The 12,126-nt window shown below is 46.4% G+C and overlaps 1 protein-coding gene across 1 annotated transcript in view; it reads right to left on the bottom strand.

Moving 5' to 3' along the window:
* CPT1B (carnitine palmitoyltransferase 1B) overlaps positions 1-12,126 on the bottom strand; it is a 69,656-nt gene that overhangs the window by 46,396 nt on the left and 11,134 nt on the right. Inside the window, exon 4 of the mRNA XM_069765498.1 lies at positions 9,602-9,773. Within this exon, the coding sequence (XP_069621599.1) occupies positions 9,602-9,773 (172 nt within the window). The remainder of the gene's footprint in view (positions 1-9,601; positions 9,774-12,126) is intronic.

The raw sequence follows: 12,126 nt of genomic DNA, 5'->3' as shown, positions 1-12,126 counted from the left end.
ATTATCTAAAATTCTGTTTGGTCATTAGCTTAAGTGAAGCCCCCTATTTCTTCATGGCTGATGCGGACAGAAGAGGATTGGTTTAGTTAATGAACTGAATCAGATAGTCAGAATATTTCAGGTTGATCATAAAAACAGAGAGAAGGAGGACGTTCTCTGCTTGTGTCGGAATGAATGCGGAAGTAGACGTTCCTTCAGCTTTTATAAATGAACTATATTAGTAAATTTTAATAATTTACATATGCTAACCAACCAGGTCCTTGGACAAACTATTCCGTCCACATAGGATGACATCATTCATTTTACCATTCAATGTACTAAAGGAGGCAAAAAATGTTGGGAAAAAATCCAATTTTGCCATTTTTTTGTTGTTTTTACGGCATATATTTTGTGGAAAGTTATTTTGAATCATGATTCTCCAGGTCAGTATCATTATCACAGTGCCAAACCTGTATAGATTTTTTTTTATTTAATTGGAAAAAAACAATTTCAGAAATTTGTCAAAAAAATGTTTTTGTTCATGCTGCCATATTTCCACACTAGTAACATTTTTGTTTATTTATTGAGCTGGGTGAGGGCTTATTTTTTGCCTGATCGGCAGATGGTTTTATTGATACCACTTTTGGCTACATATGTTATTTTGATCAGTTTTTATTTTTATTTTTTTTATTTTTTCACATTTCTGGTTTCTGATTTTTTTCTCATTACGGCATTTACTGACCAAGCTAATTTATTTTATACATTAATAGTTCCGACTTTTATGAACATGGCGATAACCAATCATTTTTTTGTATTACTCCTATATGGAGGTCATTCAAGCTTTCATATATTTTTATTTGTTTTTTTATATTTTTAAAAACTGTCTGATTTTCTTACTAGATTTTTAGTCCTCTTGGGGCACTTGAACCTGCAATCGATCAGCATATAGTGTAAATCCCAGTCTCCTTTGAAGCTCAGAATACCTTCATTAGGTCCCTGGCTGCAAAAGTAACCCATTGGTACCCCACGATTGTGTCACAGGGTGCTGATGGGAGCCATTAAGCACAGGAGAGGCACACATTCTATTTTAATGCAGCGGCGTATAAATGGTGAACAGCCTCGACCGGATCTCATATCTGTCCACGTCTGTTAGAGACCGCCGCATGTGAAGGAAACTCATCTCCTGAGTCCCCTACACATGTGATCAACCCCATAATCACATACATGTTTGTCATATTGCACTAAGGGGTTAAAGTGTAAGTCCACCTTTATAGATTTTTTTTATATGATGCAGCACTTTAAACAACCGACACATCGTTTGGTGTCTGAGAGCAGAGATCCCATCTATCGCAAAAACCAAAAGCAGAGAAGTGATCAGCTCCTAGCTAAACCCACACATAATGCTGTAAGGGAAAATAACAAGTCTGTGGGTCTGTACACCGTGGTGCACACGCTTCTGCGGGAGCTCAGTGATTCTGGAGCACGTGTGTTTTGAGCAATCCATGGTAGTCTCACAATCTAGGCCTACATTGTCACGATCCATTTTTGGATTCATGGCAGCTCTGGTTCCACTATAATTTTAAATGTAGCTTTTTTTCCCTTTCAGTCCAGCAGGGGTTAATGTCAGTTTCCCTTGCAGCCAGTTTTTTTTTTTTAAAGTTTTGTCCTGAAGAAGAGGTCCCGCATGACCTGGAAACGCTTGAAGAATATCGTCCGTCATCCATCTTTATCATCAGCGTAGATTTGGACACACACACCCGGTTTCACCACAATCATGGCCATAGCACTTCACACTAGGGTTGAGCAAAACGGGTCGTTCATTTTCATAAGTCGCCGACTTTTGGCAAAGTCGGGTTTCATGAAACCTGACCCGATCCGTGTGGGGTCGGCCATGCGGTACGCAACTTTTGCGCCAAAGTCGCGTTTCAATGACGCGAAAAGCGCCATTTCTCAGCCAATGAAGGTGTACGCAGAGTGTGGGCAGCGTGATGACACAAGTCTCAGTTCCCACCATCTTAGAGAAGGGCATTGCAGTGATTGGCTTGCTTTCTGCGGCGTCACAGGGGCTATAAAGGGGCGTTCCCGCCGACCGCCATCTTACTGCTGCTGATCTGAGTATAGGGAGAGGTTGCTGCCACTTCGTCAGAAGCAGGGATAGCGTTAGGCAGGGTACATTAACCCCCAAACCGCTTTTGTTGTAGCGATTTCCACTGTCCAACACCACCGTTTCTTAGCAGGGACAGTGGAAGCTACATTTTTTTTTCCTCAGCGCTGTAGCTCATTGGGCTGCCCTAGAAGGCTCCCTGATAGCTGCATTGCTGTTTGTACACCGCTGTGCAAACCAACTGCTTTTTTCAAAGCACAAATCCTGTTGCTCCTTCCTTTCTGCACAGCTTTCTTGTTTGTTTGTCCACACTTTTGACTTTTTTTGTGCAGCAGTCCACTCCTTGTTATTGCTGCCTGCCATACATTGCTGAGATTACTGCAGGGAGATAGTAATTGTAGGACAGTCCCTTTTTTTTTTTTGTTTCGTTATATCTCTTCAAGCCACTTTCTGCCACAGAAAATATACTCCAATACAGTGGCCCAGATTTATTTACTAGTCTCCCTGAAGGAAAAAAAAAAAGGTGCAGATTAAAATTGCCAAATCTGTATCAGTGGCAGTCCTGTGTGTGGCATCTGTGTCTCATTTTCTGGCACAGAAAACATACAGTCTAACTATGGGCCTGATTTCTTGCCAATTCTCCCATAAATAAAAAAAAAAAATAGTGGGAGATTAAGATTGGCATTTCTGCTTCAGTGCCACTCCTGTGTGTGCCACCTGTCTCAAATTTTGTGCCACATTAAACCTAGTGTGTAATACTGGGCCAGATTTCTTTTAAATTCTCCCTGAAAAAATAAAAATAGTGGGAGATTAAGATTGGCATTTCTGCCTCATTGCCAGTGCTGTGTGTGCCACCTGTCTCAAATTTTGCGCCACATTAAACCTAGTGTGTAATACTGGGCCAGATTTCTTTTAAATTCTCCCTGAAAAAAAAAATAGTGGGAGATTAAGATTGGCAATTCTGCCTCAGTGCCAGTGCTGTGTGTGGCATCTGTCTCTAATTTTGTGCCACAGAACATATACTGTATAAGAGTGGGCCACATTTCTTCAATATTGTCCCAGAAAAAATAAAAAGAGGGAGATTTTAATTGTTAGTGTCTGCATCAGCGTCAGTCCTGTTAGTGGCATATCTGTCTGCCACTGAAGCTGTGTACTGTTATACATTGGGCCTGATTTTCCCTGCAGTCTCACCCACCTATAAAGGGATATATAAATCCAACAGAAGTTTGAGTTCACCTTGTAACTGGTTTTACAGTAACAAATACCGTTAGTTTGGTTACGTTTTTCAAACAATGAGGAAGTCTGGCGGAAGAGGTCGTGGCCGTGGGCGGTCATTGCCAGCTGGTAATGATGGTAGTGGTGGTGGAGCATCAGGTGGTCGTGGGAAAAGCAATATAGCACCTAAGTCTGGAGCTGTTGAGCCTGGTTCGCCGTCTGGCTACACAAGGCCTCGAACGCTCCCTTTTCTGGAAGTAGGAAAACCGCTTTTAAAGCCGGAGCAGCAAGAACAAGTTTTGGCTTTCCTTGCTGACTCAGCCTCTAGCTCTTTCGCCTCCTCTTCTGAAACTGGTAAATGTAAAAGCAGCGCGTCGTTAGTGGATGTTCACGGTCAGGGACAAGTCGCTTCCTTGTCTTCTTCACCAAGAACAACAGAGAAGGATGCGTCAGGCGACACAACGGGTTACTCCATGGAGCTCTTTACACATACCGTTCCTGGGTTAGAAAGTGAAACAGTTAACAGGCCATGCCCATTACAAGTTGAATCAGACATGGAGTGCACAGATGCACAGCCACAGCCAGATTACTATGCTGTTCCTTTGACTCAGACCAGAACATTGCCCTTGCAGTGTACTGATCCAGAATCAGACCCTGATGAGACTATGGTGCCCCGTCACGAACGCTATACCACCGGCTTACACGGTGACACAGACGAAGTTGCACACGAGATAGAAGAGGAGGTCATAGATGACCCAGTTGTTGACCCCGATTGGCAGCCATTGGGGGAACAGGGTGCAGGTGGCAGTAGCTCTGAAGTGGAGGAGGAGGAGCCGCAGAAGGCATCAACATCGCAATAGGTTCCATCTGCCAGGCCCGTATCTGGCCAAAAATGCGTGGCAAAACCAAAACCAGTTGTAGGACAGCGTGGCCATCCGGTTAAAGAAGCTCAGTCTGCAATGCCTGAAAAGGTATCCGATTGCACTCTTTCTACTGTCTGGCATTTTTTTAAACAACATCCAAATGATCAGCGCAAAGTCATCTGTCAAAAATGTTCAACTACCTTAAGCAGAGGTCAGAATCTTAAAAGTCTAAATACAAGTTGCATGCATAGACATTTAACCACCATGCATTTGCAAGCCTGGACTCACTACCAAACATCCCTTAAGGTTGTAGCACCCTCGGCCAATGAAGCTAGTCAGCAACGCTACATCCCTTCCCTCACTGTAAGCCCACCATTTCCCGCACCACCTGCAGTAAATGTGCAGATTTCGTCGCCAGGCCAAAGCAGTCAGGGAATCACCAGTTTCGTAGTAGGAAACACTGCATGTAGGGCACCAGCAAGAATACCATCTCCAACCCTCTCTCACTCTGCCATGTCCACCGGCACCCCCGCTAGTTCCACCATCTGCAGCTCTCCAGTCTAGCTCACCCTACATGAGACTCTCGTTAGGAAAAGGAAGTACTCATCCTCGTAGTCCTGATGGACTACGCTGAACCACGCTACGAGCTACCCAGTCGACACTTCTTGTCGAGAAAAGCCATCCCAGCCCTCCACCAGCATGTAAAAGACCGCATCGTCCATGTACTCAGGCAATCTGTGAGTACAAAGGTGCACCTGACAACAGATGCATGGACCAGTAGGCATGGCCAGGGACGTTACATGTCCATCACGGCACACTGGGTTAATGTGGTGGATGCAGGGTCCACAGGGGACAGCAATATTGGGACAGTTCTGCCTAGCCCACAGTCTAGGAAACAGTTGGCTGTAGGCGTTCGCCCCCCCCTCTCCTCCTCCTCATCCTCCTGCAGAAGCGAGAGCTCGTCCACAGACCGCAGTCGCACGAGCACTCCATCCGCAGCTGCCACTGTTGCACACGAGGTGTCCCGTTATGGGACAGCTAGTGGAAAGCGTCAGCAGGCTGTATTGGCAATGAAGTGTTTGGGTGACAACAGACACACCGCGGAAGTTCTGTCCGAGATCTTGCAGAAAGAAACTCAGTCATGGCTGGGCACTGTACATCTTGAGGCAGGCAAGGTAGTGAGTGATAACGGAAGGAATTTTATGGCTGCCATAGCACTTTCCCAACTGAAACACATTCCTTGCCTGGCTCACACCTTAAACCTGGTGGTGCAGTGCTTCCTGAAAAGTTATCCGGGGTTACCCGACCTGCTCCTCAAAGTGCGCAGACTTTGCACGCATATCCGCCGTTCGCCCGTACACTCCAGCTGTATGCAGAACCATCAGCGGTCTTTGAACCTTCCCCAGCATCAATCATCGACGTTGCAACAAGGTGGAACTCCACACTGCACATGCTTCAGAGACTGTGCGAACAGAGGCGTGCTGTTATGTATTTGTGGGAGGATACACATACACGGGCAGGCAGTTGGATGGCAGACATGGAGTTGTCAGGTGTGCAGTGGTCGAAGGTACAAGACCTGTGTCAAGTCCTTCAGTGTTTTGAGGAATGCACACGGCTGGTTAGTGCAGACAACGCCATAATAAGCATGAGCATCCCCCTAATGCGTCTGCTGATGCAAAGTTTGACGCACATAAAGGAGCAGGCGTCTGCAGCCGAGGAAGAGGAAAGCCTTGATGACAGTCAGCCATTGTCTGGTCAGGGCAATCTACAGGACGAGGTAGCGGGCGAAGAGGAGGAGGACAAGGAGGATGATGGGGATGAGTATTTTTTGAATGAGGAAGCTTCTCCGGGGCCAATAGAAACGGATGGCGTTGCAAGGCCGGGTTCAGGTTTTTTGAGGGAGACAAGTGACGTAGATTTGCCTGAAACTTCCCCTCAACCCAGCACAACCGCAGATTTGACAACTGGAAGTTTGGCCCACATGGCGGATTATGCCTTACGCATCCTCAAAAGGGACCCACGCATTATTAAAATGATGACCGATGACGATTACTGGTTGGCCTGCCTCCTTGATCCTCGCTATAAAGGCAAATTGCAAAATATCATGCCACATGAGAACCTCGAACAAATATTAGCAAACAAACAAGCAACTCTTGTAGACAGTTTGATTCTGGCATTCCCAGCACACAGCGCCGGTGATGGTTCTCACACGAGCTGCAGGGGGCAACAGGGCAGAGGTGTTAGAGTTGCACAAATCAGAAGTGGCACTGGACAGAGGGGTTTTCTGACCAGGTTGTGGAGTGATTTCGCAATGACCGCAGACAGGACAGGTACTGCAGCATCAATTCAAAGTGACAGGAGACAACATTTGTCCAGTATGGTTACAAACTATTTTTCATCCCTTATCGATGTTCTCCCTCAACCGTCATTCCCATTTGATTACTGGGCATCCAAAATAGACACCTGGCCTGAATTGGCAAAATATGCATTGCAGGAGCTTGCTTGCCCAGCAGCTAGTGTGCTATCAGAAAGAGTATTCAGTGCTGCTGGTTCAATATTGACCGAAAAAAGGACTCGTTTGGCAACCCAAAATGTTGATGATCTAACCTTCATTAAAATGAACCACTCATGGATTTCTAATTATTTTGCCCCACCTTTCCCGGCTAACACCTAGCTTTCCTATAAAAAGGTCTTGCTTGTGGACTGGTCTTACTGACTGTTCCAATCTCTTAATCTGCAGCAGCTGTTTGTCCAGCATACGACATGTTTACACCTCCCTAAATGCGCTAACTCTCCCCCACGGGGCCGTGGTCTCGCCACTTGGCGCAAGCACCCGTGAGAGTGCCGTTTGTCTGAAGAGGTGGGTGTGCCCGCTTTTGGCCGACGGCACTGCCACTGGATCCCTCATAGTACAATAAAGTGTCTCTGGCGGTGGTGGCGCGCAACCAACGTCAGACACACCGTTGTAACATGAAGGGCCTTGGGCCTGTACCGCCGGCCACAAGAGAGTTTCCCCCCCCCCCAGCTCAAACAGTGCTCTACCACTTGTAAAATTATCTCTCACAGCTCCACCAATGTTTAGTCTATGCGCTGACATCCTTCAATGCCTGGCACTGACAATACCAATTTGTTGACATGTATGATGCTAGTTAAAATAGTCAGGGTCAGTGTCCTATATTGACACCAGTAAATACTTAGCGCCAAATTACTATGTCTGAAACTCAGCAGAGGAGCCCACCCCTCTACCTAAGTATGCCACCCTTTTGTTTTTTGGTTTGGTTGTTTTGCGAGACATTAACATCTATTTATTTTTGGGGAGTACTAACTGTGTCAGACACTCCTTCCAATCGTCCTCCGCTGAACAAACCAATGCTGCCTGTGTACCCCTGCAAGATAATTCGAACTGCATTGAGCCTAATTTTTTTTATTTTAGGACTACTAAGTCTGTCTGCGGTCCCTCCTTCCAATAGTCCTCCGCTGACCGCACCAATGCTGCCTGTGTACCCCTGGAACCTATTTAAAAGTGCATAGAGCCTACTTTCTTTATTGTAGGCCTACTAAGTCTGTCTGCGGTCCATCCTTCCATTTGTCCTCCGCTGAGCACACCAATGGCGACCGTGTACCCATGTACCTTTTTTTCAACCTGCAGTGAGCCAACTTTGTGGTGTAAGGCCTACTAGCAGTGTCTGTCTGCGCCACTTAATACAGCTGTTCTCCTCTTAAAAAAAAAAAAGGCTGGTTTTCAGCCTGTCAGAATTATAAAACTGCATTTGGGCCACAAGTTTCGTTGTGGTCTACAAACTGATTCTTCCGCTCCAAGGTGTTCTCCAGGTTGCCTTTCCTGAGCTTCAATCTTCAGGCTCTTGTTAAATAGTTTTTTTAATGGAACAACTGCAGTGGGGCTACTAGTTGGGTTGGGGCCTACTAACGGTGTATGCCGCTCCAATGTGTTCTCCAGGTTGCCTTTCCTGAGCTTCAATCTTCAGGCTCTTGTTAAATAGTTTTTTAATGGAACAACTGCAGTGGGGCTACTAGTTGGGTTGCGGCCTACTACCAGTGTCTGCCGCTCCAAGGTGTTCCCCTGGTTGCCTTTCCTGAGCTCCAATCTTCAGGCTCTCGTTAAATAGTTGTTGAAACAACACTGCATTAGGCCTACAAGTTGGGTCTGGGTTCTACAAACGGTGTCTTCCGTTCCAAGGTGTTCTCCAGGTTGCCTTTCACTAGCTTCTATCTTCAGGCTCTCGTTAAATTGTTTTTACTATAACACTGCATTTGGCCTACTTGTTTTGTTGGCCCTACCAACGGTGTCTGCCGCTCCTTGATGTTCTCCTACACTGAGCAAACCAGTGCCACCTGTTTACTACTGTTACCAATTTTGAACTGCATTTAGCCTACTTACTGATTTGGGCCTACTCACTGTGTCAGCCTCTCATTACAGTTGTACTCCACTGAACAAAGCAATGCCCCCTGGTTAGTCCTGTTACCAATTTTGAACTGCATTTAGCCCACTTTATTCTTTAGGCCTATATCTTTGTTTCCTCCTCATCCTGCCCATTGCCCAGCCAGTGATAGATGAGTCTTCTGGTACATTGACCCAGAACGCTACATTCCCCGTGCACGCTACACAGCAAAAATGTGACCCTGCTGAAAGTCAGGTTCCCCTTCCCGCATACCCCAACACCTTACACGGGGACAAAGAGGAAGGTGCAGATGAAAGTGCAGGTTCCTTCATCAGGTGGGGGGGGAATACTAGTTGGTGACGTCACTGGCACAGGGCCCCTCATAGTACGCAAAAAGTGTCGCTGCCGGTGGGAGGCGCCCCCGCCGTGCAAACACACCGCCGTACTTTGAGGGGCCCTGTGCCAGTGCCAATGCCAACGAGTGGGCCCCCCCTGCTTGCTCAGAATCACAGCACTTGCAAAGTTTAAATACTTACCTCTCCCTGCTCCACTGCCGTGACGTGGTCCAGATTTCCTGGGCCCACTAAACACTTGAACCAGCCCTACCCCCCACAACTTTAGCCAAATGACCCCCAATTTCCAATGCTTTACTATTATTATAAAGTAAATTAAGATTGACAAGCTTCAGTAACAAGAATGGATGTTTTTTGCCATTAAAATGGGCACTGTAGGTGTTTTCCTGGCCTCCACTCACTGCCGACTATGCTCCCCCATTGACTTGCATTGGGTTTCGTGTTTCGGTCGATCCCCGACTTTTCGCGATAATCGGCCGATTCCACTCGACTCGACTGTTGAGATAGTCGGATTTTGCGAAACCCGACTCGACCCTAAGAAACTAAAAGTCGCTCAACCCTACTTCACACAATAGCTCACAATGACATTTAAATAGAACAGAAATTGTTTGCAATTAGCCTGTTAATTTCAGTGGTGTTTTTAAAAAAAAAAAAAATTTAAGTGCAGAGATAACAAAAAAGACTTACTCCCCAGACTTTGGTTTTTAAACTCCTTTTTCCATGTGGCTCAAACATCCAACCATGGTAGGAAAGAAGGATCCGCAGAACTTGACGGTAGATAAGGATCCCAGAGACCCAAACTCCTGATGAGAATATAACAGCGCTTGTCACAGTTCGGGACACAGGAGAAACTACAGATCTATATCGGACAGATGGAAAAAAAAAATGAAGAGACAGAGAACACTGTAATAAATGCGTAGACAGCAAAACATAAAGCAAATCTTTCTAAGAAAAGTCTATAGATTTGTCCATCATGAGCCGTTATGTATTACTTTAAAGAACAACTGTCGATTTAACTTCTATAGATATAATCGTCTAAGGGACACTTCCGTCTGTTTCTCTGTCTGTCTGTCACGGAAATCCCGCATCGCTGACTGGTCGCGGCCATCAGGCCACGACCAATCAGCGACGGGCACAGTCCGGCCGCGAATTCGCCCCTTCCTACTCTCTGTCAGTGCCCCCTCCAGTCAGCGCTCATACAGGGTTAATGGCTGCGTTACACCGCGTTATGCCACGGTGTAACACAGTCCATTAACGCTGCTATTAACCCTGTGTTACCAAGATCTAATGTTAAAAATAATAAAAAAAATAAAATCATTATATACTCACCTTCCAGCGCTTTTCCCGCTCCTCGCGACGCTCCGGGCCATGCATTGCGGTTTTGTGAGATGATGACATAGCATCGCTCACTCTCTCACTAAATGCCTCGCTTGGATCCGGGGGCCACCAGAAGGTGAGTATATAACTATTTTTTATTTTAATTCTTTTTTTTTATAGGGATATGGTGCCCACATTGCTATATACTACGTGGGCTGTGTTATATACTGCATCTCTGTGCTATATACTATGTGGGCTGTGCAATATATTACGTGACTGGGCAATATACTACATGGCTGTGTTATATACTGCGTGAGCTGTGCTATATACTATGTGGCTGGGCAATATACTACGTGGCTGTGTTATATACTGCGTGAGCTGTGCTATATACTACATGGCTGTGTTATATACTACGTAGCTGTGCAATATACATGGCTGGGCAATATACTACGTGGCTGTGTAATATACTGCATCTATGTGCTATATATTATTATTATTATACATTTTTATAGCGCCATTTATTCCATGGCGCTTTACATGTGAATACGAGGCAAATATAGACAAATACATTAAACATGAGCAGATAACAGGCACACGTGTACATAAGGAGGGAGGACCCTGCCCACGAGGGCTCACAGTCTGCAGGGGATGGGTGATGAAACACTAGGAGAGGGTAGGGCAGGTTGCTCGGCGGTTCAGTAACTTCAGGATCACTGCAGGCTGTAGGCTTGTCGAAAGAGATGAGTCTTCAGGTTCTTTTTGAAGGTTTCTATGGTAGGCGAGAGTCTGTTGTGTTGGGGTAGAGAGTTCCAGAGTATGGGGCAAGCACGGGAGAAGTCTTGGATGCGGTTGTGGGAAGAAGAGATGAGAGGGGAGTAGAGAAGGAGGTCTTGAGAGGATCGGAGGTTGCGTGTAGGTAGGTACCGGGAGACCATGTTACAGATATATGGAGGAGAAAGGTTGTGGATGGCTTTGTATGTCATTGTGAGGGTTTTGAACTGGAGTCTCTGGGCGATGGGAAGCCAGTGAAGGGCTTGACATAGGGGAGAGGCTGGGGAATAGCGGGGAGACAGGTAGATTAGTCGGGCAGCAGAGTGTAGGATGGATTGGAGCGGTGCCAGAGTGCTAGAGGGGAGTCCAGAGAGTAGGAGGTTGCAGTAGTCGAGGCGGGAGATAAGGGCATGCACTAGCGTTTTTGCGGTGTCGCAGTCAAGGAAAGCACGGATCCGGGAAATATTTTTGAGTTTGAGACGGCAGGAGGAGGCAAGGGCTTGGATATGTGGCTTGAAAGAGAGGGCAGAGTCGAGGATCACCCCGAGGCACCGGGCGTGTGGGACTGGGGAAAGTGAGCAGCCATTGACATTGATGGATAGGTCTGGTGGAGGGGTAGAGTGAGATGGGGGAAAGATGATGAATTCTGTTTTGTCCATGTTCAGTTGTAGAAAGCGAGCAGAAAAGAAGGCTGAAATAGAAGACAGACAGTGCGGGATTTTGGTAAGCAAGGAGGTGAGGTCAGGTCCAGATAGGTAGATCTGCGTGTCATCAGCGTAGAGATGGTACTGCATACCGTGGGATTCTATGAGCTGTCCCAAGCCAAAAGTGTAGATGGAGAAGAGTAGGGGTCCTAGAACAGAGCCTTGAAGAACACCGACTGACAAGGGGCGAAGTGAGGAGGTGGTGTGGGGGAGGGAGACACTGAATGTTCGGTCTGTCAGATATGACGAGATCCAGGAAAGGGCCAAGTCTGTGATGCCAAGAGATGAGAGAATTTGTAGCAAAAGGGAGTGGTCCACAGTGTCAAAGGCAGAAGACAGGTCCAGGAGAAGGAGGACAGAGTAGTGTCGCTATATACTATGTAGTTGTGCAATACATTACGTGGCTGGGCAATATACTAC

This window comes from Ranitomeya imitator, chromosome 4, assembly GCF_032444005.1.
Source record: "Ranitomeya imitator isolate aRanImi1 chromosome 4, aRanImi1.pri, whole genome shotgun sequence".
Classification (NCBI taxonomy): domain Eukaryota; kingdom Metazoa; phylum Chordata; class Amphibia; order Anura; family Dendrobatidae; genus Ranitomeya; species Ranitomeya imitator.
This window is presented reverse-complemented; position numbering and strand designations above follow the sequence as displayed.